General features: G+C 37.6%; 1 protein-coding gene across 1 annotated transcript in view; it reads left to right on the top strand.

The window, feature by feature from the left end:
* Window positions 1-26,955, top strand: part of EVI5 (ecotropic viral integration site 5) — an 87,731-nt gene that overhangs the window by 764 nt on the left and 60,012 nt on the right. The window contains exons 2-10 of the mRNA XM_010582641.1: window positions 12,224-12,453; window positions 17,072-17,261; window positions 20,168-20,392; window positions 21,430-21,504; window positions 22,161-22,286; window positions 23,114-23,257; window positions 24,291-24,380; window positions 24,490-24,587; window positions 26,021-26,081. Of these exons, the coding sequence (XP_010580943.1) occupies window positions 12,305-12,453; window positions 17,072-17,261; window positions 20,168-20,392; window positions 21,430-21,504; window positions 22,161-22,286; window positions 23,114-23,257; window positions 24,291-24,380; window positions 24,490-24,587; window positions 26,021-26,081 (1,158 nt within the window). The 5' untranslated portion in view covers window positions 12,224-12,304. The remainder of the gene's footprint in view (window positions 1-12,223; window positions 12,454-17,071; window positions 17,262-20,167; window positions 20,393-21,429; window positions 21,505-22,160; window positions 22,287-23,113; window positions 23,258-24,290; window positions 24,381-24,489; window positions 24,588-26,020; window positions 26,082-26,955) is intronic.

The following is a 26,955-nucleotide window of genomic DNA, read 5'->3' as shown; positions in this document are numbered from 1 at the left end:
GGGGCCGGCGCGCCTCAGCCCCTCCGTGCCCCAGGCCGCGGCGGCGGCGGTTGGGCTGCCGCGGGGACGCGGGCGGGTAGTTGGCAACTCGGTGATGGAAGTGCCGTGTGGTGCCGGCGGTGAGGAGGGGCCCTCGGCCCGCGGGAGGGAGGCTTCGGCGGGCGTGTCTGCGGAGGGTGATTTCTTCCGCGGTTGTATGGAAGTAACGTTCGGGCAGGAGCCTATGGGTCTTTCGTTCTTGAGAGAGACAGTTTTCAAGTGCTGCTTCGGAGATCTCATTTACTAGCACCTCCTACTGCATCTGCACGAACGTGTTTATATAATAAGGGTAAAAAGTCGATATTGATGTTCCGCCTACTTGTTATGTATTCCAGCTTTAATTCCTGGTGTCGTTTTTCTGTAGTTCCGTATAATTCCCGCTAATTTTCAGCGTTGCTCATCAGAGAAGTTTTATAGCAAACATGAAGTTGGCGTACCATTTTGAATTTCCAGCTTGAGCTAGCATTAACACTGACTGCATCAAAACATAGTCTTTCACGTCAGCCTGGGACAATTTTTTTTCCCCAAAGATCACATACAAAAGATGTAGAAAGGAGGCAGATTCATACAGAGAAGAACTGACAATATTCAATTATGCTTTACTTATCTCCAAAAGTATTTGTCAAAAAACTCAAAACTTTTTTCCTATTGTCTTTTAATTTGCTTTACTTCATGTGCCTAAAGGAGTAGGTAACTGGATCTTGTTTGTTTTTCTGGTAGATAGTATTAAAAAGTGTTTTGCATAAATGTGCCTGTTTATTTCTCTTCTTGCAATGTGTGGTTTCTGCTTTGATCGTGACTGTACAGCTCTATGTTTACACTTATAAAGATTTAAGGCTTACTTCGAAATCTGTAGATACAAATTACTTTTTCAGGTAAGGATTAGGAGAGGAAACAGAGATGGCCAGTGAAAGAGGGTCATGATCAGGAGGAAAGCACTCAGTATTATGAATCAGCATTGCCTGAATTTGATGAACTGGGATGAGAGCAGCTGTAGTGATTGTCACTGAATGTCTGCCCAGCCCAACTACCTCTGAGAGCAGCAGCTGTTTGGAGAAGAAAGCTTCAACAGAACAGCTCTACTTCCTCCCCATATCTCTTCCTAGCCTCCTGCAGGCTGAGGCTTAGGGACTTCCTGAGCTACAGCTTGGTGGCTTGGATTTAATTCTTTTTTTCCATTGATCTCCATATGTTTGTCTTCTGTGGACTTGTTTGATTTTGAACAAGTGAGTAGGAGATGGTTGGAGAGTGGAATGGTTGAAATGGGGTTTGTGGAAAGGAAGAGATGGGAGAAAACCTTTCAAAGTTTACAAGAGAAGGGGTGGAGGAAGTGATGTGCATAAACAATTGCTGTCAGTTTGTTCTCTGGGTAGGATTGGTAATGAATGGGGAAGTAATAAAAATTGGAAGAAAAGTCCTTTGTCAGTGAATTTTGGAAGATGAAATTGTTTACCTTGCTAATTCAGGGTTCTAATATCATGATTTAGAAGGGGGAAAACAGCTAAGTTGGAGTATGCATACTTAATATTATGTTTATATTTTCTTATTCTTCCTGGTTTGTTTTCTTAACTTGTAGAAAAAATAAGTAAATTTCTAATGCTTAAGGAAGAGAAGTATTCTAATTTAATATTTTAGGTGTCATTTTAATTGTCAAATGCATAGTTTAAAAGAAAAATCTTTTCTGGTAGTCTGAGAAGAGGAAAAATGAAAACAAATCCTGACTTTATGAATGTTGTTTTCTCAAACAACTTATACTTGCCTTGATTATGTACTCTTAACTCACTTTTTTCTAAGACCCAATTAAAATAGTTACCGTTTAAAAAACCACCACGCAAATAGTAAATATTATAGTAGCATGTAATTTTGAGTTGTTAGATATGTTCTCTGAAGCTCTTGAATATATGTCACTTAAGGTTGTAGATAGCATGCTGAATTAAAGCCTTGTGTCTTCCATATTTGTAACAACCAACATCATCTGTTGGTAAGTTTTTGATTCCTTGAAACTGGGATTACTGTCTTGCTTTCATTGTAGTCTTGTCTGCTTAAGTGTCTGTAGTTGCAGCGCGCCCTTTCCTTCTCCAGCAAGTGGTGACTGGAATAAATTGGTAGTGGGTTAGGAATAGTGCAGGGGCTTTCGTCTTGCTTTGCTCATTTTATATGCAGTTGTGATGTTTTTGTTGTATGCATGTACACAGAAACTATTCTCGCAAGGCAGCAGCAGAAGTGATTTAGTGAGTCGCAGCTTTTCCTTAATTACTCTTAATGTTGTTTAACTTCCTGTGAACTCTGGAAACTATTCACTTAGCCATGAAGTTGTGTTTTGGGGAGGGCCTAGGAAGTGTTGAGCCTGCTATAGGATTCAGGCAATGAAGAATGGGATCTCCTTTTGGTCATGCTGACAGCAATCATGCTGTGGTCTTCGTGTTATTTAAGGCTGCATAACTGTCACCTTTGTTCGGTAATTGTGTGTAAAAGTAGTCCTAAATCCCAGTGAGGCAGTTATTGTACATTTGGGGTTGTAGTACAATACTGGGGTTGGGCTTTATTCTGCACAAAAAGTAAGGTTGTGTGACAGAATTACTGTGGACACTTAACCTTTTTTGTATTAGTTTCCAATCTGGGAAGCAGTCAAAAGCTGCTACCAAATATCTTTATTTTCTTTCATCTGAACAAATGTTACTTACCTCTGATCAGTTTTATTACCAGAATCTGTCATCTTGTCAGATTTGTATTGGTTTTACTTCCACAGTTTAATCCTTTAAAAAAAACAACACAATGACAACAAAACCAACCCCAAACTTAATGTTTTGGTAGTAGGTTGTTATAATGTGTTCTGTTACATGGTAAGCTATTGAACTTTTCAAACTCCTGAGTTTCCTTATGCCTTACTGTCATGACTAAGTCTTAGCGATTCTAGCATAGCATTAAATACTTGTTTGATGATCTCGTAACGTGTTCTTGATCCTTTTTTTAATAATTATATTGTGATGATACATAATTCTGACTCACCAGTATCTTATACTGAATTAACTGTGTATTTTTTTCTTTGGTTTCATCAGACTGGCAGATGGGGCCAGTCTTTTAGTAGTGGATTGTTGTTGCCACAAGTTGACCGTGTACTTGTAACTAGGATGATGTTAGAAGAGCTTACTGTTACTTTAGGTTATAGAAGGGTAAAACTATCTAATGTTGCTTAAAATGGGTGTCAGAAACTAGTAGCTAGCCATTTTGGACATGTACTGTCCACATCACTATATAGAGTGATGCTGTATAGAAGTTAATTTTACCTCTCTTGTTTTTCAGGTATTCTTGGTCATATATAGTACAATTATAGTTCAAACAGTGAACTGCTTTCAGGCATAATAAAAAATCCCAACTTCCATGCTTTCTGAAACAGCAGAGCTAAAAACCAGTATCCATTAAGCAAAGTAATTCCCCCCCCCCTTGGAATGCATTAGTGGTGGAACTTTATGGGTCTGGCTGAAGCTTTAGGAAGTATTTCTCAGCCCTTTGGAAAAAGAATTGTGATCAGTCTTTCTAAAGACAAAATGACAAAGGCAAGTTAAAATTCTGTAATAAGACACTTATAAACCATGATAAAATGGGCTTGGGATTTTTACATAATCTTTTTGGTGTCAGACTGGCACTAAAAATCATCTGTGTTTCATTGATCTTCCTTGCAATTTTCCACTAGTAGGCTTTTTTGAAAGAAGAAAATAGGCCCTTATTTCCAAATGAAAGCATAAAAGTCAGTGGTTAACTAACCAGAAAATAACTGATTTCATTTGATGATGAGTAGTTATGTCATTCCTCTGAAAAGCCATCTCCCTTTTCTTTAGTCAATAACTGAGGAAAATTAGTTTTCTCTATGTGCTGTGCTCAGAAAAAGCTGCAGGAACACTGTTAAAGAATTTGATAGCATGGAGGAAGACTCTCCTGTGGCCAAAAAAATATGCTTGCTTCGAGTTACACTGTAAGTGCTTGTCAAGACATGTCATGGATTTACTAAGTAAATTGGTGGGCAAAATTAAATATTGCTGCAAGACCACAGAGGTTGGTATGGATTGTGTTAAAAGAATTTACTATTGATCTATGCACCTGTGTTTAAATCTGCAATGTTTACTGAATAGTTTAGACAACTTTCCTGTGTGAAAATTACTAAATTGGTTACACTTCTCACTTCTAAAACTTTTACCTCTTATTTCTTGTTCTCTGTCAGCAGCTGCAGGTTGCAATGAATTTGTAGCTCAAAAGTAAAGCTGGTTATCAGTCAGTCATTTAGAAACTGGTTTACTCTTTTGAATTTGAGTGTAATTGATAGAAAGTTGACCTTTTAGCTGGTCATTTAAAGGAAAGAAGAGTAATATCCTGAAGGTGGGGTCTTGCCAACTTCTGTCACCTGATTTGTTTAAAATTCTAGTAAGTAATGAATAAAGTTTCAGGTGTTACCATATTCCATAAGGCCATGCTCATGTTCTTTGGTTTCTCCATCAAGTCTTGTTTCATACATCTATTTGGAAAGGGAACCATGAACAACTTGGTAAAAAGGAGATGAGCATTTTGTTCTAGCCTGTAGCTTGTGTCTTAAGTTTATCTAATCTCTATAAACAAGGCGAATTACACCTGGAAAATACTTGGGCTGCCAGTACGTAAAAACAAATGTTGCATGGAATGCTATGTTTTCATGTTGTCAGATATCGGATCCTTTTAAACTTACCAATTCAACTCCTTGCAAATTTTGTATATTTTTTTAATGAAGAGTTGTGTTAAAACCATTTATTTTAATTAAGGCTCAGAGAACATTTAAAAATATGACTTAGTTGTTTCTTGCTTCCAAAATATGGATCTAAGGCTTTTAGTAAATTTAACTGCATTTATATACTTGTGTTTGTTTATTTTTGCTCTAATGTAGTTTAGATACTAGTTCTGGCTCCTTGCCAGGAGGAAGTTGGCTAAAGGCAACATTAAGGAAGCTAGGCATTGGGGAATGAGTGGGAAAGTAAAATTTGTAGAAAGGAGCATTAATGATAAACATATGCGTCTTTCAGTGTGTTATTTTTTTATAATGCCTGATGATACTTGAACTCCAGTGAAATGATTGAGTTGCATTTTATTGAAAAGAAAAAAAATAATGAAGTCTTCCCATCTAGTGCATAAACAAATTGACTTTGTAGGAGTTGTTCTTTATTTTAGCTGATTAATCTGATTTTTCCCTCTGTTTTGTTAGCCAAGGGGATGGTCCTTCAAGTATATCTGCATGTAACTTGGTGTGCTGAACCTCAAATACAAAGATGTTTCCCAAACCGAGGTCTAAGAGAGCAAAGAAACAAAGGAAGTTCCCTGTTAAAGGTTTTTACTGTAGTTCTTCAGTATTTTCTCGTGCAGCTCGGAGGAGCTCTCAGCCATCTTTTGTACAAAAGCACTGTATCTAATTCTTTTCCCCTTGAAAGAAGGTCTCTATGGTTTCCTGAAGGTTGTTACATTCCTCTGTCAGATTGGAAACTTGTTTGATAAAAGGACCATCTCTAGACATACAGGAGATAGTGTCTGCAAAAGCACCATGGTTTGTTTCCTCAGCTAGCATACTGGGACAATGCTTGACAGATTGTAAACCACACTGGAGTTCAGAGGTAATTAAAAACCTGGAATTGTTCTTGGAATTAAATAGAATTCAATGCAATTTGGTCAGTGATTGAAATGTTACTCATATGACTTTGAGCAATGTTTTCAACCTTTAGCGGATCACTACAACATTGCTAATGAAGTGTCTCCTTAAAACACCTTATGTATTAGATTGTTATGTTGTGTATGTGAACTTGCAGCTTCAAGTTTATTCTTCCAGATTTTTTGGGACCATCAAAACCACAACATGTTAGAGTCTGAAGATGACTTTTAAAGAATGTGTATTTACTAAATGATACCGCAGAAAGCTTTCTGATAGCTTAGGAGTTACACAATATAAAGTGTTAGACTGCTTTATTCTTTGTGTTAGGAAGACTTGGAGAGCTAGTGAATACCAAGTTAAATGGAAGCTGGTGAATGCTAGCCATGATACTCCTGACTATTGTTAGGTGATACTACAAGAAGAATCAGGACTATGGGAATAAATTGGGACTTTTTCCTCAGACTTCAGCAGAAATCATTTATATGAATTTGTAGTGTAAAATATTTAGATGAAGCTTATAGTGAAATCATGTTTGAGCTCTAAATCAGGATTTTATCTTGTCAGGAAGCGTGATAACAGGGTGATTCACCAGCTACCTCTCCTGCATATGTCATTGACTGAGTCAGTTTAATTTATTCTTCAGGTATTAGAATGCTATTAACTGTTTTGAAGCAAGGAGGAGACTGGGTCCACGGAATGCTATATAATTGGCTTGAAAAACCGTGTACACAATTTCAGCCCCAAATATGTGAGACTTCTTTTTATATGTAGGATAGTATGAGGATTACTTCCTGTATTCTGGAAGTTCCCATTTCTTTCTCTTTCCAGGAAGAGAAGAAAGTCTAGAGAGCATATAATATATACAGTAGTGTTTGTGTAAGGCTTGCAGTTATTTTTACTTTGTCATACGGTAAGAATAGTTGACAGTATTTTGGTTAAACAGGATGTGTAACTTGGAGCAGAATATAGGTATTAAGCTAATACATTGTGTAAGTGAAATATCTTTTTTTAAAGAAATCTAAATAGATTATTTTTTTTTTTAGAAAAACAGATACTGTCTGTCTGGCAAATGCAAAAATATGTGGTGGTAACATTTTGGGGCTTACTGTAAGGTGCTGCACAATACCTTGGGATTCTCAGGGAAGGGGATTTACATAATTGCATGTAATGTGGGATGCTGTGGTCTACCTTCAGCTAGCCTTACTTAAAATATTTTATATGCTGCCCCACTGCAGTATTCCTGTGAGCAACTCAAAAATCTAAACACAGTATTGTACTTCCTCTTGGTAATAAAGCACTGTAATCAGCAGCTAATTAAAGATACTAAACATAAAGTTGAGTTACTGACTTTTATGTATTTTAATTGGCATATATAAACAGCATGTCATATGTATCTGTGTATAAGATCAATAGAAGTATTTATTATCTTTGCGGTAGCTTAAAGTATGTAGCAGACAGGTCTGTGCCTTGTCTGATGACTGACCAGATGGGAGAGAATTGCTGGTAGTTCTGTTTTGCTCGCTGGAAACTGCAGCAGAGTAGAAAGTCTTTAGTACTTAAGTCTGGTCCCCCTTATCTTTTTAAAGATCAACATTTTCAGACTAAAAATTCACACATTTATTTAGGAGGTATCTACATGGTCTTAGGCAGGCAGATGCAAATGAACTCTTTCTGTGCTCTTGGTCTGTTGGCAGACAGGGAGCAGTGTAGCTGTTAATATGGCTTGGAACCTGAATGAATATACCTGATTTGGAGCTGGATGACGTCTGCTCAGTTCCCGGTGTCCTCCTGCAGTGGGTAGAGAAGGCGTACCCCTGCCTACTTGTCTCCGGACCTGGCCATCTTCAGTGGAAAGTGTTGGTGTCCCTAGGAGTGGGCCGGGAGCAGCATTTGTGTTCAAAGTCTGATTAATTGGCAGGCTCTTGAGTGAGAGCCCTCTGGGGAAAAAACACATTTTTAAAATGGGTTGACTCTGGTTTTGATCACACGTTGGTAATAATTAGTAATGGCTTGATCATCCTGATGGTGCTCTGGATGATTTGGCATGCTTCCCAGGCAACGTAGGTTGCCTTTTATGCTCTTCAAATATAACTTGAATTTTGGCATCTGAAAAAATGCTGGGAATAAAAAGGAAACCAATTCTCTTTGCATAGCTGAAAAACTGGCTGAGGTGAGCTGAGCAAAGAGTACCGTTAACTGGGGGCTTGCAGCCTGAGCTGGTTAGCTGAAGGGATGGAGAGCTTGTATAGACCTGGTAAGTGTTGGGACTTTGGGAGCAGAGTCAGGGCTTGAGCTGTCTGCGTAGCTGCTGCCTGTGGTACCCGGTGTAGCACAGGAGGGCACCAGGTAGAGCAGCTTCCCAAGTGGGAGTGCTCCAGTGGTAAGGTAAGGCAGAACGGAGTGGAAGTAGCATAGGTGTGTATATGCTTAGTGAGAGGGTGATGGCAAAGGCAGAAGTCCTATCTCATGTGTAGTTAGATTTGTCACTGTGATTTAGCTAAGATTTTGGGATGGGCACTGTGGTGTATCTGGCTGTCCTTGTTACTGCTACAACCAGCTCAGCACATGACTGTGATCTCTTTCCACAATAATGAAGAGTAGCAAAGGGAAGGACACTTCATAACTGAAGGGCAGAGTATCATTGTTGTAGCCAAAAGGGAGACACTGCAGCAGGACTGCAGAAATATCACTAGTTAAATAATAACCAGTTTTTAAAAGAAACATTTGTTTAGGAAAGCCTTGAGGAGATTCCATCCAAAAATGCAAAGAAAAGACTAAAGGTTTAACAATACTGGTTTTTTTTTTTTTAGTCTTTCCAGAATGCTGTGTTAAGCAAAATCATGTCTCTAAAGCAGGGAGGTATTAAACCGAATGCTCATACAGATTTTCCTGTGTTTCCTGGAGTTGGTGATACTCGGTGAAAGTGTCTGCCATCATTCATACTGAATTTATTCTCATTGGTGTAACTAAAGGCAGAAGGACTTATTTCAACAACTTGATAGCTCTGTGATTTTTAATTGGGGGAGATCCAGTTTCTCTGAAGGGGCTAGAGTGAAACCTTTAGCTCTTTCCTTTGTGCTGTCAGTGGAAAGAGGTACATATCTTCTGGGAGTCAGTAGGATTAATTTCTGTACTACATGTGTGTATTGCCATAGTAGTGGGAGTCAGCAAGATTCACTTCCGTACAGTCTACGTATGGTCTTAGTAGTGGGACACAGATTTCTTATTGGAGGGACTGTCAGTGGAAAGGCAGGAAGTAGCAGTGGTCTGTAGTTAAGTGACGGCCAAGTACAACTACCCTGTTAGAAGAAACGGTGTACGTAGAGGTGAAAAGCTTATGACACATAGCAGGGATTTTCATTCTTTATTAAGAGAAGAGGGAAGAGTTTGAAGGGCAGGTGTAGGAGCACTGTGTGTGTGTTGATAGGAGTAGTGGTGTGACCTGTTTTCTGGAAGGCCTTAAGTCACTTGTCAAAGAATAACTCTATGAAATCTTCTGTCACTGAATATAAATTTTGAAATTAACATAGGTGAAATGATGAAATATAAAAATCCTGTTACTCTATCCTATTTAGGGAAGTGGATAACAAACTGATAGCTAAATGCCTTCATGTCTAGGTCCAGGAGTCTTCACTGATGCTGACAATTTAAGAGAGCTGGCTTTAGATTTTTAGGAAACCCTGGAAAAGCCTGGCAAAAGGGGTGTAGGCTTGACTATTAGTTAGCTATTAGATCAGAATTTTTTTTTTCTTAATTTAGCTGGGCCCTGGGTGACTGCCGTAGCTGTTTTTCCTCGGATGAATTCTTTTTGATACAAACTTCACTGTCAGCCTTCAAACATCTGCTCTTCGCAGCTGTGCAGTTTGCTTGCTTTCAGATAGTTGACTTAAGAATATTTTTTGGGTACTAATTCTCTGAATACATTTTAATGAAACTGAGCTGCTTTTAGAAATAGTAGTATTGTTAGACCCATTGTTCTGATTTAACTGCTGTCTTGCATGGTTTTCTTGACCATACTTTTTCTTTGTATTCTTCACATAATTGGCTTCTACAAACCTTGGCATTAATTTTTTAATGCCTAGTGATGTGTTGGTGAATGAATGTTAGTAAGATTCTTGATTTCTGTCCCCCACCCACCTCCTGCTTCAGTTATCTTAATGTGACATATAAGCTTCAAAATGTTTAAGCCAGACTCAGCTTGGATTTACTTTTTCATCTTAAGTCTTCTTAGTTATTTTACTTTGTAAAGAGATAAAAATTGATTGTATACTTTCTCTTCCTGTTTCTGTCACATAGGGTATTACTCAAAATCACTGCTTTTGTAATATTTTATGTAAGATTCTTAGAATGGATGACTCTTAAAACCTGCTGCATATGGCAGTCATGTTTGCTGTGGTGTTAAGATTGGCCCTGTTTCTGCCAGCATTTATTTTTGCAATAGTTGCATTACTTGTCATATTTTAAGCAGCTCAAAGCCTTTGAGAAAATAATCTTAAGTGAGATGTATGAGTTACCTTTATCATAATGCTGTTTTATTCGGAGTGAAACAGCAATAATTTATCCTTTCATAGCAATAGAGAATAAAGGATATTGACTGAGTGTATTAATGCATGTATTAAACTTAAGATTTTGAAATCTCCAGCAATTTTTATTCATTTCTTGTATAAGAAATGGTGTCAGTTGCTAGTATTTAAAGCGATTTATCAATGATTATCTTTAAAAGATCATGTGTTGGTTTGTTTTATTTAAAAAAACCCCCAACATATTGATATACCTGAGCTTTCCTGTCCTTTTGGATGCTTACGCTGGGACCTTACCATTCCCACCTGGGGTTTGTATCCCTGCATCTGAAGATTTCTAGCAAAATCTGTTACCATTTCCAGAATGAATGTTAAGCATATGGAAATGGGAAACCTCTTCGCAGTCCTCTAGGAGAGCTCTGAAGTCTCATGTTGCTGGTGGAGAGAAAGCAGGGAGATTGAGTACTGCTGTTTTGTGTTTGGCCTGTAGTGTTCCTCTTGTTTTCTGAAGGCATTCAGTGTGTCTTGCTTTTGATATGATGTGAAAATAAAATAGTGCTGGATTTGATTCACAAAAAAGTTCATTGTAGTATTGTATCTATATAAAAGCTTCTGCTTTAGCAACCAGTCAGTCTATATACTGTGCTTCAGATAAATGCAGTGTGCTGAGATGGAGTTTCTCCAGCTGAAATTCTGCATTAATTAGATTCTATTAGAGGATCTCGGGAAGGGATTTTTTCCTGCAGCTCAGTGTCTTTAATATCTTAGCAATTATTGTATAGGCTGTACTGCAGACAGGTGTTCGTGACAACCACTGAGTGATTCAGTGTTTTGAAGAAGTCAGCAAAGGTCAAAATAAATAGTTGCCAGTAGCACCACTTCAAAGGAAGTTCCTCCTCAACCCTGATTTTGAAAAGTTTTAACCTTTTGCTAGGTAGCTAGCTCTTCCTTTAAGGTGCATCTAGATTTTCTCCCAAGTTTGGCCAGGGAAGAATTGAACTCTGTTGTCAATCACTGCAGGCCAAAGCCTCTTATGTTTTCAGTTGCTGAAGGAAGCTCTAGGGAGGGGTTCATCAGAAAACACCCCCAGGGGCTGCTGTTGGTTATTCTGTAGTGACCAGTGAATCTGTTGGGCTGCATTACCCCATAACACTGGTCAAGAAGTAGCAGCACAGTATGATCAGCCCCAGTTAACCTCCTCATTCCTGGACCTGCAGTTTCCCCAACTGTCTGCTTAGAGCTCCCTTCTGCTCTAGTAGCACCTCTGACTTTTCCTCCAGGACCCTTCTCAAACCCCAGGTGCTGGTAGTGGGATAAGGGGTCAAGGGCACTTGGTGTAGGGGTGACCTGAAGAGAAAGTGAGGAGGTAGAAGAGCTGGCAGCATGAGGCCTTAATGTAAGACATTCAGGAGCTGTTGTAGATTCATGGGCATAAATTCTTTGGGACTGTTTTCTGCACGCTGGCAGATGCTAGAGGATCTTTGGCTTTGGTGTGGATTAGAAATGTGGTGCCTCTGCTCCTCTGTCCTGGTCTGGAGTGTTTATACTGATATACTTGTACGGGTCCAGTGTGCATCAGTAAAATAGTTGACTGTTTCTATATCTATTTTTCTAGTTTCTGTGCCATTGTTAGTTTATCAAGATGTTTTAAAATAAGCTTTTATTTCTATTTATTTTTGTAATGGGAAGTCTGAGCTGATCCTGGATCCTGTGGTATTTCTGTACTGCAGAAATGAGCTCTGTGAGTATACATCAGGAATTCCTTCGAGTCTTTCTTTGTGGATTAGCGGCATACTTGCATGTTACTACTTCTATAATATTGTGTTGCTATTGATGCTTGTGTTGCTTCTGACAGCCTTGGGTGTTCTGGAGAAACAAATAATGTCGATGTCACTTCGTGCATATTGTATATTTTTTCCTTTGTTCAGTGCAGCAGGTTTACTGAAAAAAGGTATTAAAAAAAGACAACTACTGCATCCTCTTCTCTTTGTCATCACAGGTGGCGACAGACAAGGTTGCAGGAAAGCTGAGCTCTACTCTCTCATGGGTGAAGAACACTGTATCGCACACCGTCAGTCAAATGGCCAGTCAGGTGGCAAGTCCATCTGCCTCATTACACACTACATCCTCCTCTACCACTCTGTCTACGCCCGCGTTATCACCATCCTCACCAACACAGCTGAGTCCAGACGACTTAGAATTACTTGCAAAACTTGAGGAACAGAACAGGTGAGTGGAAAACTTTTTGGTCTTCAAAGTATAGTAATGAGACTGAAATTGGCTTATTGCAATTTCATCGTATAGGCTGTTAAAGGGGCATTAGGTAAAACTTTGTGGTACATTTCAATTTCAAGGCCCCAAGGTTTAAGAACTTGTGTTCTTGTGCTATATTTTTACAAGTTTAGTTTTTGTGGAACTCTACAAGGTGTTTTTCTCTCCTGGTTTTACAGGACTGTTTATGGCTGCCTCTAATCCTAAGAAATTACACTGGACCCATGTGATTTTCAGCATCCAATTTAAAATAGAGTATCTCAGGGATAAGACTTTCATATAACCTCCTTACCTTCTTAGATCAAAACTAACCCCAACTGGCAACTAAGCACCAGGCAGCTGCTTGCTCACTCCTTCTCCCCCAGTGGGATGGGGAGGAGAATTAGGAAAAAAAGGTAAACTTGTGGGTTGAGATAAGAACAGTTTAATAATTGAAATAAAATCATAATAACAATTGTAATGAAAAAGAATATAACAAAAAGAGAGAGAGGTAAAACCCAAGACAAGACAAGTGATGCACAATGCAATTGCTCACCACCCGCTGAGTGATGCCCAAGCAGTGATCTGCCCCTCCCAGCCAACTCCCCCAGTTTGTATACTGAGCATGATGTCCTATGGTATGGAATATGCCTTTGGCTAGTTCGGGTCAGCTGTCCTGGCTGTGCTCCCTCCCAGCTTATTGTGCACCTGCTTGCTGGCAGAGCATGGGAAACTTGGAAAATCCTTAATTTAGGATAAGCGCTACTTAGCAACAACTAAAACATCTGTGTGTTATCAACATTGTTCTCACACTAAATCCAGAATACAGCACTGTACCAGCCACTAGGAGGAAAATTAACTGTCCCAGCTGAAACCAGGACAAATTTCTATTAGCTTCTTGAAATCTTAAAGATTTCTGAATTCCATCTTCTGTATTTTTTTCCATTTTTACCTAGTTCTTGCTTTCTACTATCTCTAAACATAGCAGGTTATATAGAACAGCCATCTTCCTGCTGTTACACTAATGGTGGCAGATGCATAATCTCTTAATTTCATGAAAAGTAAATTCCTAATCTGGCCTTTCTGTTCATCCTGGCTTTTTTTTTCGTATAGTAAGCAACATGAGTGTGTATTTATCTGCACCATCTACAGTTCAAGATGCAACTTTCAGTTGGATCAGTTGCTCTTGACGTGCATAGTGGTTGCAAATTGGTGATCTCACTAAGAAATAAAATCGGACTGTATGATTTCTCATTTCTAGAACCCATACTTATTTGCACTTTTGAGGTGGGACTTTTAAGTCATCTGGCCTCTTGCAAAATTTGGTTATACTTGACAAGTACGTTTCAGTAGTTCATGAGAAATTGACTCTAAAGGAGCACTTGAGCTCCAAATAGGTTTTAGACTTAGTGGATAGCTGCAAGGCTGTGATACCTACTGAAGATTTCTGTCCCTTCTGCTGTAGTTAAGTGCAGAGTTTGAAAGTTTAGCTCAATCTAGCTTCTGTTCCAGCTTCTGCTAGTGTGCTGGACTTTGCACTGAGGCAGCTGAGGTACTCTGTGGTTTTTTGGTTTTGTTTTTTTGTTTGTGGTTTTTTTTTTTTTACACTGCTGATTCAGTTATGAGGGTAGTAACTTTCAGTAGAGGAGAAGAGTAACTGGGAGAAGGAGGGGCTAATGCCATTGTGTCACCTAGCATGTCTTCTTTCATGTTTGTTTTCTGCAGCCTAATAGCAATAGAACTTACAGGGAATTTGTTGTATCTGTCTAGTTCTTGACTGAGAATGGAAGGCAGCTTTTAGAACCACCTCATCCTCTTCTCCTTGTGGTTTATGAGATTGTCTCCCTCAAAGATGATCTATATGTAATTTTTGCTGTGCAAATGAAAATTTATCAAAAGCAGAAAAAAATGAGTTAGAGTGCTTTTAAGAAAGTTAATTTGCATTTCATCTCAGGTATTCCACTCTGTTCAAGACTAACTGACTAACTTTTATTTGAAAAGCAGTTATACCTGTTCTTTGGACCGCTTATCTGTGTTGGAGCATAATGTCTTTACATCCAGAATCATCTCATTAAACCCTACAGACTAGCTTGCTTGTTGAAAGAAGAATGTGAGCTTGGGCTTGCTAGGCTTTCTTTTTCAAGTCAGCTTTCTTCATTTAGTAAATAAGCTAGCAAATCTTGTGTGATTTTATTTAATTTTAGTCAGACCTTTTGTTCAATCCCACATTAGTCTTGTGTGTGAATTCTAATTAGAGGCTATCCTATCAAGTGTATCTCTTCTTGTGAGATACTATGCTTTAATACAGAAATTTGATGCTCTTATGCTGGGTGCAGTGTAGTCTCAGAACAGTTTGAATCTGCATTTTAACACAGTGGCACTTTGTTGACAAGGAATTGTACTCTGAACACAGGGAACTATTCTTGTTTCTGCTTGCTTGAAGAATTGCTGGTGATGGATATTATTAAAGGTTTCCTTTTCATTGTTGGCTTTTATGTCAATAAGGAGAGTATTAATTAGTTAAATAGCTAGAAAGGGAAGGAACTCAAATTCTATCAAGCTATGTCTTGTAGCATTCTGTAATCCAATTATACTGAAAGTTCCCTCAGAATAATGAGGTAGCTCGGTCCAGAGTCCTGGTGGAGCTGTTTGGCATTAGTAAATCATTTATAAAGTTTATGTGAAAGAAAACAGTGACTAAATGCGACAGAACTTGCTACTTACTGTAAAAAGAACTTCTCATTTTCAAATCTAAGGACAATGAGTTTATCCAGGTAAGGTCACATTACAGAAACTTAGTGTAACTTTTATAGAAGGCTGTGAAAACAAAGTGACTAGTTAGAACCTTGGTTTTATAATTGTAATGTTTATTCTGTGCTTTTTTTTCCTCTGTGATTACTTTGAATTTGATCTTTAGGCACTATCTCAGGTGGAGAGGAGGAGCTCCAAACTGTAAATTTCCATTATGGATCAGTATAGGCCAGGTTTCTAAACATTAAAAATGGATTTTTTAATTTTTTCCTCAAAAGAAGATTTTTCTGCATTCCATTAATATGGACTAACTTAAAATTGTTCTTGAAAAATCTTGTGGGTTTTTTTTTCCAAAGGCATTACTATTTAAACCTTTTCCAGACAAAATACTACTGCAGAGACTGTATTTGTTGTCTTCATGAATTAACTTACTTTTTTCCCTAACTTCCATAAACACCAGCAGGTGAAAGCTGGTAACAGGGAGAGCTAGTATAAATATCTCTATCGTAGTAGACAGCTTAAAAACTGTAGGTATGCTGAGATTTGTGTACATTCTCAGGTACAGTATAACTCAGGTTATAATTTATTAAATATCTAAAACCTCACCTGACCCTGCTGAAATGCTGTGTGTGGGGGTGGGGTGTGTTAGCTTTTCTGCAGGTGCATTGAGAAATTATTCAACCAGATCACTCTGTTTTACAGACGTTGGAATTCTTGGAAGTTAAAGCACAAATGAAACTCTTGGTATAGCAAAACACTTTTTCAAGTTAGTCTGAATTCTTGCTCTTACGTAACGTGTCGTCTAAAAAATTTCCCCCTGCTTATGGGGCTCAATATTAGTTGAGGATAACCAAAGTGTGCCTTTTTGCCCAGAGTCCCCAGCTCCTTGGAAAATTGATGACCATAGCAACAAGCTAACAGGGAAATCTCTTCAGCAGCTTGTCTAGCACTTGGCACATCTTTATGTATGCCTTGCTGCCTGATAACCCCAGAAGTTCTTGCATCTGAACTCCACACTTCAATTACATGTTCATTGGCTATACTAACCACTTGTGTTGCCTGGTCCTCATTCTTTAGGTCTGAGATTTTTCCTATGCATTTATAAAACACCATGTTGATTTGTGAACAGATGTCAGCAAATGTCAGGTGTTTTAAAATTGTTCCAGGTTTTAATTATTCTGTCTGCGTTTACATTGTCAGGTAGACTTTTAGGAGGCTAATTTTTTGTCTTTTCTTTAAAATTACTGTCTCTCTTGCAGTACTTCAACATTTGACACTCTTGTTGAGGACATTTAACTTCCTTATGTTCTTTTTGTCAGTCTGATGCACAACAGCTGTGGCTTTTATGTTGCTAGTAAAATCAAAGCCCTCTTGCTGGCACTTATGCCTCAAACCAAAACTTGTGCATCTTCCCTGTAGGGCTATTAATCTCCAGTTGATGAATGTGTAAAAGAGCACTGGGCTTGCAATGCTTCTGTACTTTCTCTGATTTGGTATCTTTATGTATTAAGATCTAGGTCATGAGACCACAAAACACTTGTATTAAAATCTCACTTCCCTTAGTGTTGTTGATGCGTGATGTGACATTTTTATCCATTTCTAGAAATGCTGCAATGTGAGCTGTTCTTCTGTCTGCAGAATTACTTGAGATCTCAAGAAGAAACAGTAACATTGACCAGTTCTTTTCAAATTTAGTACAAATGGATGTTGGGAAAACTGTTCCACTGAACCCTTGGGTGCATCCTTTGTAAAGAAGTTGGAAGAATTGACTTCTAAACAAACAATTAATAGTGTGGTCCTGTGATTAGAAGAACTTGAATTTGGTTTTTGTGTGCTGTCTTTGCAGACTCTTGGAAACAGATAGCAAATCCTTGCGATCAGTAAATGGGTCGAGAAGAAATAGTGGATCTTCTCTTGTGTCTAGTTCATCAGCTTCTAGCAATCTGAGCCATCTTGAAGAAGACTCATGGATCCTGTGGGGGAGGATTGTGAATGAATGGGAAGATGTACGGAAAAAGAAAGAAAAGCAAGTTAAGGTAGTAGTTGGACGCTATTTTTTAGGATATATTTGTAGTATAAGTGATACTGTTTTATCTTCCTGTTGGTCTTTTTTTTAAATGAATACTAATAGAAGCTTCCAGTTGAATCTGTTCCATCCCTAAGCCTTAGTGCTTCCTCAGTAACTGTTACCAGACCTTGGTAACAGTTTTGCCCAGCAAATGTCTCTTAGTGAAAACTAGATGCATTTACTGTATCTTGAATACTAAAGCTTTCAGTCTACCTCTAATGAGAGATTCCTGTGAATATAGGGAAGATTTGCTTCATGTTTCCAAAATGGAATTACTGAAAAACCACATAAGGGCATCTGATAGCTGGATGCTGTGATTATTTTCCCACTGAGCAGCTGTCTTTTTAAAGCATTCTTATTAGAAGAGCTCATGATTCTACTGTAAGAGGCTCCGATGAGTTTAGGTTTTTTGTGCATGCCAAGTGTTTTGACCCCAGGGATGACCTTAAGCAGGAGAACACATTGTTTCTAAATTGAGTGGATTGAACAAACTTTGACCAGTGTGTGTCCAGTCTGGGTTAGTTGTGGACATGTGCAGAAGTGGAATTCAATTACGCTTTAAATTCAAACTAAAAAGCATCTAGGGCATTTGAACATATCCATGTTTCAGAGGCAGCAAGTAACAGCAGCGTGGGATTTTTTGTTCGTAGGCGAGTCTGTTTTGCTTTGGTTCTTTATTGGCTCTAGTCTGTAGGTTTATGTGCAGAATACAAATTTCAGGGTCTTTTGAGCAGTTTGAAATGTGTGCCTATGAATAGGTTGTGGGAAGGCAGAACAATGGGCTAAAGTAAAGTATCTTTTGTGTGAAGCAGTTGTGAAGAGAGAACATGACTTGAGAGAGGAAACAAGGGAAGAAAATGAATTCAAGACTTCCTGCTTGCATAGGGAAAATGGTTTCTGGAAAGGTGTTCCCAAAAGGCCATGAAAAGAAGGCCACATGAACCTGGCAAGAGCAAGGAGAAATGAGATAGTAATAAGTAGATCTGGTTGGATAGAATTCATTTGAACTGCCTCCATTTGAACATTTTAAAGTGTCACAAGTATCACTTGTTTTTACAGCTGGCCAAGTATAATTTGGGGAGTATGTGACTAACTTTCAGTAAATATTTAATTACATTGCTAGTGAGTTTTCATTTGCTGGTTAAATAATTCTCAATACTTTTTTTGTTATTGTTTTGTTTGCATAAAGTCAGCCTGAACTGTGTCACTCTACATTTACAATGGAATACCAGAATATCCATACTTCCTGATTGTGCCAGTAGGTATGACTTAAGTAGCATAGGTATTTTTTTGTCTTGGCTGTAAAAACTGGTCTTAAGTTATTAGATATCTGGCAAGTATTTTAAGTTTTAGATGTAAGTGTGTATACCTTCCTGCAGAAGTGATGTGTTCCATCCTTGTATCTCTTGATCCACTTGCTAATGCTTTGCTATTAGTAGCCCTTGAGGCTTTAGATGACTGATCTACAATCTGATAGTGTGTTGTTGACAAATGATAGCTGGAGACAGATGTGGAAAGCCAATGTGTTAGGGTTGTTGTCTTGGAGTTGGAAATCTTTTAGGAAATAACACAGGGTGTCACAGTTGTGTTGTAGACAGGACAAATAGTTGGACTGACATTTCGAGGATGGTTCTGAAGCAGCCTGGAGATCTTGGGGATATTAGAATATTGAGGTCAGTGATGCAAAACTCCTGCAGTAGTGTTCAAGCTTAACAAAACCTAAACTTGAAAGCAAGAATCTCTTTCAAAGTTATCACTATTGCATTAATTAATCTTAATGTTTGGCGAAGGAGGAGAAATATTTGGAACAAACAAGAAAGAGGAGGCTTTGCAGAATAGGAGATTACTCTGGCTTCAGAATGAATACTAGTGAAAGAAACTATCCTTTAGGAGACAGAATACTTGATAGCTTAAGGTACAAAAAATTATTAAAGGAACCCTCTTGTGTTGAAGAGACAATCTTCTAGGTCAGACTGATCCTAGTTGCAGGAGTACCACTAAGACAGTCTGTAAACTGCTGAATCATACTTTTTTCTCAGTTTTCAGATCAAGCAACAAGACTACTTTCTGCTTGTGCTTTCTGAAAAGCCATGTATCAGAACCATAGATCTACTGATCTAAGGTTTGAATTGTGTATTACCTAGCTGGTGGGGGGTTTTTTGGGTTGTTTTTTGTTGTTTTTTTTGTTGTTGTTGGGGTTTTTTTTGGTTTTTTTTCAGGGAAGATGAAGTAAATTTAGTTAATTCAGTAGATGTAAACTTAATGTTTTCTTGGTCCAGTGTCTGAAACTACATTTCAATACTTTCTTAAAAGAACTTGGAAATACTGGCACACCAGAGAAATTAGACACAACTTGTCAAGTTTGTCAAATGACTTCTGATAGTAGTACTGTGCAATTTTTCTGATGCAGTTGGCTGTGCTACAGTTAGTTTCGCTTTTTATCATTTACCTGTCTTGGAAATAATTTTTAATTGGTGATTTCTTATATCTCAGTCACTGCAAATATAAAGGGTGTTATCTTCAGTCATCATTTGTGAAATATAAAAATAACTATTAAATTCTGGCTAATGGGAGCTCTTGTTTAAAATTACTCGAAAATTCAGTTTTTCAAGTAGCTTACTATGAATAGGGGACTACTTTCATTAGCTAATTGAGCCACTAAAAATGATTCATTGTCTCCTTACTTTTGTTAGATAACAATCTATTACACTAAAATTAAGGTTTACACATTATAAACTGTAAGATTGGTTTGTGACATGATGTAAACATTTTCTGAAGTTGTGAGGAACTTAATATGTTGAAGTGTTTTGTTCTGTAGGCTTATGTTTATATTTTCAGGAAATATAAATGAATTTATGTCTTTTTGTGCTTTAGGAGCTTGTTCGAAAAGGGATACCTCATCATTTCAGAGCAATTGTTTGGCAACTTCTATGCAGTGCTCAAAGCATGCCAATTAAGGATCAGTATTCAGAGCTTTTGAAAATGACATCTCCTTGTGAGAAATTAATAAGAAGGGACATTGCTAGAACATACCCTGAACATGATTTTTTTAAAGAAAAAGACAGCCTTGGACAGGAGGTCTTGTTCAACGTAATGAAGGTAAGTCAGTATTTTAGCCCTTGAAAATACATTAGCAAGAATGTGCACAAAAGTTTGGAAAATAATTTGCCTTGTATATAGTGAACTTGCATCAGTTTCGTGTGTTTACGTTTTTTTAAACTTACTCTACTTGACACTGGAACGGTTTAACAAATTACATTCCAATTTCAAAGATAGCTTTCAAATATGGTATTCCTATAGTTAATTGTTTTACTTAGTAAGTTTTTTAAATCTCTTATAAAGTTTGCATTAAAACAAAGTCACATGGTAACTGCTCACAGTATAATGGAATAAAGTGTGCCATGAAGTAGAGTAAACAATGTTGACCAAGACAAGAACACTAAATCAGAACTAGCATTCAGTTTTCAAGTGTTTGTGAACCTGCGAGTGGAAGCAGCAAATGGCAGGTACAAGCTAATGTGCAGTTCTTAACAGCGCCCAAGCACAAAATGAGAATGCTACCATAAAATTAAGTTTGCGTTATTTTTTTTCTTCATTGTATAAAGAGCTTAAATATTGAAAGACAGACTTCTCCATACACCATAGTTTCAACAGAGAAGTTGGTAGATTTCCAAATCATAGTGACTTCCATAACTCTAAAATGAAGATGCAGTATGTATGGAAGTCACTGCATTTCCTCCACCTGTAAATAAAACTGCAGCACATAATTTTTCTGAAAAAGAACTGTTGTTTGTCTGGTCTGTCTCCTATAAAAGTAGTAACGTTGTGCAGTTTGTATGCCAGCTGTCTCTGTTATCTTTTGGCAAATTCCTGTAGTTGAAAACTGTATGCATTTTTTTTTTTTTTAGGTATGCCTTAGTTTTAGATTTGTAGGCTATCAGAGAGCAGAGTTCATACCCCTTTGTAGCAGCAGGTAGCAACTAGAATATCTGACTAAAACTTCTGAATAGAATGTCTGTCCTCACTGGATTTGGGAGAGGAAGAGTAAGTTATTAGCAAATGCAGCATGAACTATGATTACTTTTTATTGGTGATGAGGTTTTAATTGTTGAGAGTCTTAAAACTTTATTTCCCAGGCTTATTCTTTGGTGGATCGAGAAGTTGGATACTGTCAAGGAAGCGCTTTTATAGTTGGATTACTGCTTATGCAGGTAAACATGATACTAAAAATATGTGAACCTTTAAAATCCCTGCTTGAATGCATAATATATTGTGGTGGTTTATTGCGAATTTTTATAATAGTTTTCCTTCGTCATTTTGTTACAATGGAATTGTCAAGGGCAGCTGTTTACTCTGTGAATCAAATGAGATTTATTCTCTGTGGTTCTGTTTGCCACGAAGATACTGTCTTTGAGTGGGAGAATACATTTATTTCTCGGAGCTAAGGTAGGACTGCAGACTTGCAAGCCATTTTGGTGAATATTGTTTCAACTGTTAACAAACTTCTCATTTCAATTCTGTTATATTGAATCTCCTCAGTTCAAATGGAATTTCACAGTTGATTTGATAATCTCGAAGCTGCCTTTGTATTACTGCCTTTTGTTTTATGACAATGTAGGGTATATTATAAGAAACTTGCAGACCTCCATTTCAGTTTTTAAATCACTTGATAGAATTCAATATATACAGAAGTTCATTGTAGTGATTGTACAAAACAACAACCAAAAAAACCCCAGAAAAACAAACCCACAAAAAACCCACTGCATGCACAAATACAAAAAACCCCCTAAACCTTCCCAGGCACTTACTCTGATATATCCTTACATTTGTCCAGAGTTTTTACTGTGCTCTTTTATTTTTAATATAGATGCCAGAAGAAGAGGCATTCTGTGTGTTTGTTAAATTAATGCAAGATTACAGACTACGAGAACTCTTTAAACCAAGCATGGCTGAACTGGGCCTTTGTATGTACCAGTTTGAATGCATGATACAGGTACATACAAAATCTATCAAACTTCCTATTCAGTAACTATTAATAAGGACTTGGGAATTACAGTTCAAGAGCAGGCATGTCTGTTGGCTAGTAGGCTGTTCTCTTGACGGTAGTTAGTCTCAGAACTTCAGAAGTAAATGCATGTGGCTGTGTGGTCTGCTTTTTTAACCTTTGGCAGACAGTGACTGGCTTTAAACACTGAAGCATCAGGATTTGTATTGCTACCATTTAAGCCTATGAATGTTTAATTCTGTTTGAATTGAAGATTATGAAAGTCAGTATTTTCATAGTCAATTTACAGCTATTTTAAAAGATGGAAGCTGGGAGACACCCTCATACATGGAATTAAAATTGTGTTCAGATTTGGGACACAGAACACTTTCGTCCTGGTCAGGCTGATAGAGACAAATAGGTTTGTGTTTTGTGATCCAGTTCCTAACATGATGATGAGGGGCAGGATCTTACATAGCAAAATAAGATATAGGTCTCTGGCCATACCCTGGATCTTTCCAGCTCTTTTTTGTAGCCCACTCTAGACATGACTTAGGAAGTCACAAGCTTGTAAATACCTACTAAGTTCAGCAAGTGTTTTTGTAACCTGTGCTTTGTGGGGTAGAAGTGCTGCAGGGCATTCTATACTGGGACTTCTGTTGCATGGTTCTTTATAATGATGAGTAGTATCTTTCCTAGTCCTGTGTTACAAAGCTGCTCTCTGTACTAAATATCAGTTCTTTTCTTCTTTTATTCAAAATTTGTCAAAAACACGGACACGCTAAAACTACCAGCAGTAGCTTAATGTATATTTTTTTCTTCCTCTTCTTTTCCAGGAGCATCTTCCAGAGCTTTATGTGCACTTTCAGTCTCAGAGTTTCCACACTTCTATGTATGCCTCGTCATGGTTTTTAACTATATTCCTTACAACTTTTCCACTACCAATTGCAACGAGAATATTTGATATCTTTATGTCTGAGGTAACTAATCAATACTCAGATGTTCTATTTCAAGAGTAGCTGTTCAAAGTAGTTATTTAGGCAGTGGTATAAATTCTGTTATGATGAGCAAATCTCAAATAGTCTTGCTTTTTAGTCCTTATACTTATCAGATTATTTTGTAGGGGAAGATGTCTATGTAGGTTGTCAAGGAAGAGCAACTAAAACTTTGAATGTAGATCCTGTATGCAACTTTGTACTCTAAGCCTGTTGAAGAGCTACCAAATCTGTCAGTTCTGGATGCAATGCAATAGCATTGCATACAAACAGGGACATCAGTTTCTTGGTATAATAGTAAGTTTGGGGTAGAAAGTAATGCTGCTTTCAGGCCAAAGTTAAAGCTCCATGGGGATAGGCAGACCAAGAAGAGGGAGTGTTGGCATCTTTTACTGTCCAGATGATGAACAGTAGCCAAAGAAATTTATGGAATTATTCAGTGTCACTGGCATGGAGACACCCAAGTTGTATTTAGGATTAGAGCTTTGTGTGGTTGTGACTGGTAACAAACCAAAGTTTATGATCCATTTATGCTCTTTCTCTGCAATCATCTTTTAGGAAATAGTAAGTCAAAGGTGGATCCTTTCAGCTTACACTCAAGAATGTCCAAGATGTAGCGTACATGAGCAAGACATTCCCTTGTATCTGTTTAAATAGTTTAACTGATTGTACCATGTCTGAAATTAAAATGGCTTTTTTGAGAAGTACCTGGGGCTTTTTGTACTAGATACATTTAAAATGTTTGATAAAGTTGACAGAGAGAATACTTGTCACTCAAGAGTTTTTACCTCACCACTAGTCCCTCTGAGGGGAGTGTGTGGCATCAGGATAAATAGCCAGACTACTTGTCCTTGGGACAAAATAAGAAACCCAGAACCAATTTGTTGGGAGATTTTCAGTAGCCCTTTTGCTTGTTTGGGAAACTGGGTGAGATTTCCTACATTAGTAAATAGAATCTGTCTGTACCGTTGACAATGCCATGAATAATTGTTGGATATTTCTTAACTTCTGTTTTTAGGGTTTAGAGATAGTATTTCGAGTAGGTTTAGCAGTACTTCAGATGAACCAAGCAGAATTACTGCAACTTGACATGGAAGGAATGTTACAGGTAAATTAAGGCTACAATAAGTGTAAGAGATGTCTGAAATGTGTAATGTGCGTGTATGTGTATTTCCTTGCAGCTATTAATTATATGTAATCTTGTGCTCTGTTTTTAGCACTTTCAAAAGGTCATTCCACATCAGTTTGACAGTGGTCCAGACAAATTAATCCAAGCATCTTACCAAGTCAAATACAATGCAAAAAAGATGAAAAAGTAGGTATAACATTTTGAGAAAATAGATTGTACTGTTGCTAAGAGCTACTGTTTGTTTATCTTTAAAACTAGTTAATCAGTATTTAATTTTGAATTTTCCATTTTTAATTTTTTTGGTGTTTTATACTATAAACAGTTAAAACTGAAGTTCTGTCTGCAAAAAAATTCTTCTAGTGTTTGCTATTTTTCTTAAATATAATAAAGCTGTATCTCATTTATAAAAATAACCTAAAAAGCTTTTGAGGAAAGCTGCAAGTTATGGGGAATTACAGCACTTCAGTAAACAGGATCTGAATAGAAAAAGCAGTGTTTGGGAGTATGTGTGGTTTTGGGGCGGGAAGCGGGGGGGGGATTGTTTGGTTTTTTCAGGGTGAAGTAGGGAAAGGAGGTTAAACTTTATGATCTGGCCTAAATTCTTAAGACTAGTTCTCAGGAGCTGGAAAAGTATTCACAGTGCTAAAGAGTGCATGTATGGTCAAGATTAGTGCTGTTTAAAATATAAATTGATGAAACTTTGTAATACCATTGATAATTTTAAAATAACTTTCATTTGGGGTTTGAAATCCTGAGCATAATACTACTATTTTTTTTTTAAGCTTAGTTGCATGTCTTCTCTTTTTGCCTTTGGTAAATTATGTTTTGATAAGCCAAGCTGCACATATTGTGCTTTTCCAGGGTTAACTTTGGTGATTCCCCAGTTGGTTGTAATGTATTGTACATTCACTGTTCTTACACTGCTGATTGTGCTAGGGTCTTTCAAGTTGAATTTGCCAATCCTTCTGTCAGCAGCCTATTGTCAATGCTGTAGAGTGACCAGTCTTCTCTAAAACAGAAGTAGTAATAAAGCTCTCAGGAAAAACATTTTCTCTGAAAGCCAATATAAGTGCATGTAGTTTAAAATCCTACCATTCTGAGTCTAAACTTCCTTGGTTGCCTTCTGTAGAGGCATTGTTTATCTGAGCTTGTTTCTTCTTGTTGCTGCCGTTTCCAGTTGGGACAATTTTGTGTTTGCTGGAGAGGGGCCAAAATTCTTTTATATGTTTAAGATATTTGTCTCAAATCTCTTTGCATCTTTCTGTCTTCCAGGCTTTCCAAGTTCTGTTTTCTTTTGGCTGAATCTATTGAATTGATTATTGTATAATTACATTGAGTGGTTATTATGGAGTAGCTCCAAATCATTACCACTGTAAATATATACAAGCAAGCACCTGCACTTCAGAAGTGCTGGTTCAGAGTCTGTTCATATCTATAGAATTCTTTGTGTTTAAATCTAATGTCCAGTCTAAATATATACAGGTGTGCATTTCAAGTGGCCACTTCGAGGAAATATCAATAATCTGTATCTCTGTTCTACTGTTGTTTGTTAAGTACTACACCAACAAGTAAGTTATCTGCAATTTTCGTAATCATAACTTACTATTTCTAATTTTTAGGTTAGAAAAGGAGTACACTACAATAAAGACAAAAGAAATGGAAGAACAAGTTGAAATTAAAGTAAGAGAGCTTCAAAAAATTTATGTATCAGTTTAATTCCTAGATGTGGAGTTACATATTTGATCTGTATATGTAGCCAAATATGCTGGTTTAGATGTAGGTGTCCCACACAAGAGGTTTGTAAGACACATGTTAAGGTAGAATTTATCCGAATGCTCTTCAGTGGTTTATCATTGATTTTTGAGGTCTAGATTTTTCTTATGCACTGGACCCAAGATTCTTCTGTCTGCAGTCACTCTTTCTTCTGGAGCTTCTGCAATTGATACATAATGTGGAAAAAACCACCCTGCAAGTGCAGTTTGTTTCCCTTTTAATAACTGACCTACTCCTGTATGTACTTAATCACTGCATCTTTTTGCTTTTGTGACATAAATAGGCTTTTGCTGCTTTTTTTCCTTTTTCACATTGTTTTTCACAGCATGGTGTTTGATCTGGATTTGCTTCCTTGTGTCATGTTTTTAGCCAGTTCCATGAAAAAAGGCAGTGGGAAAAATGATGGGCAAGTGTAGTATATAAAGCTTAGTAGAGGGAGTGAGGTACAGCCTTCCTTCTTCCTGTCCACTGCTAGTAATTTTGCCTTTCAATATCAGTTTCTAAGGCATCAGTTCATCAGAAAAATTCACTGACATGCACCTGGGAGCACGAACGTGTTCCAAGCTTTTTTAGGCAGTTTGTTGCTGTTGTAACAGGCAGCTAGGCAGTTAGCTGCATTAGGACCTGCTGTAATGGCATCTGAAACCAGAAGATTTGCAGGACTCAAATGACAGCTCTCTGCAGAATAGGACGGAATAAAATAATTTGAAAGACAACTGTATCTTTAGATTCTAGTATTTTAACTTATTTCAAATCCTTCCCTGCTCCCCTGCCCCCCCCC

This window comes from Haliaeetus leucocephalus, unplaced genomic scaffold (genome assembly GCF_000737465.1).
Source record: "Haliaeetus leucocephalus isolate CR32 unplaced genomic scaffold, Haliaeetus_leucocephalus-4.0 Scaffold848, whole genome shotgun sequence".
NCBI classification, from domain to species: Eukaryota; Metazoa; Chordata; class Aves; order Accipitriformes; family Accipitridae; genus Haliaeetus; species Haliaeetus leucocephalus.
Note: the sequence above shows the minus strand (reverse complement) of the source record. Positions and strands in the feature narration are given on the sequence as shown.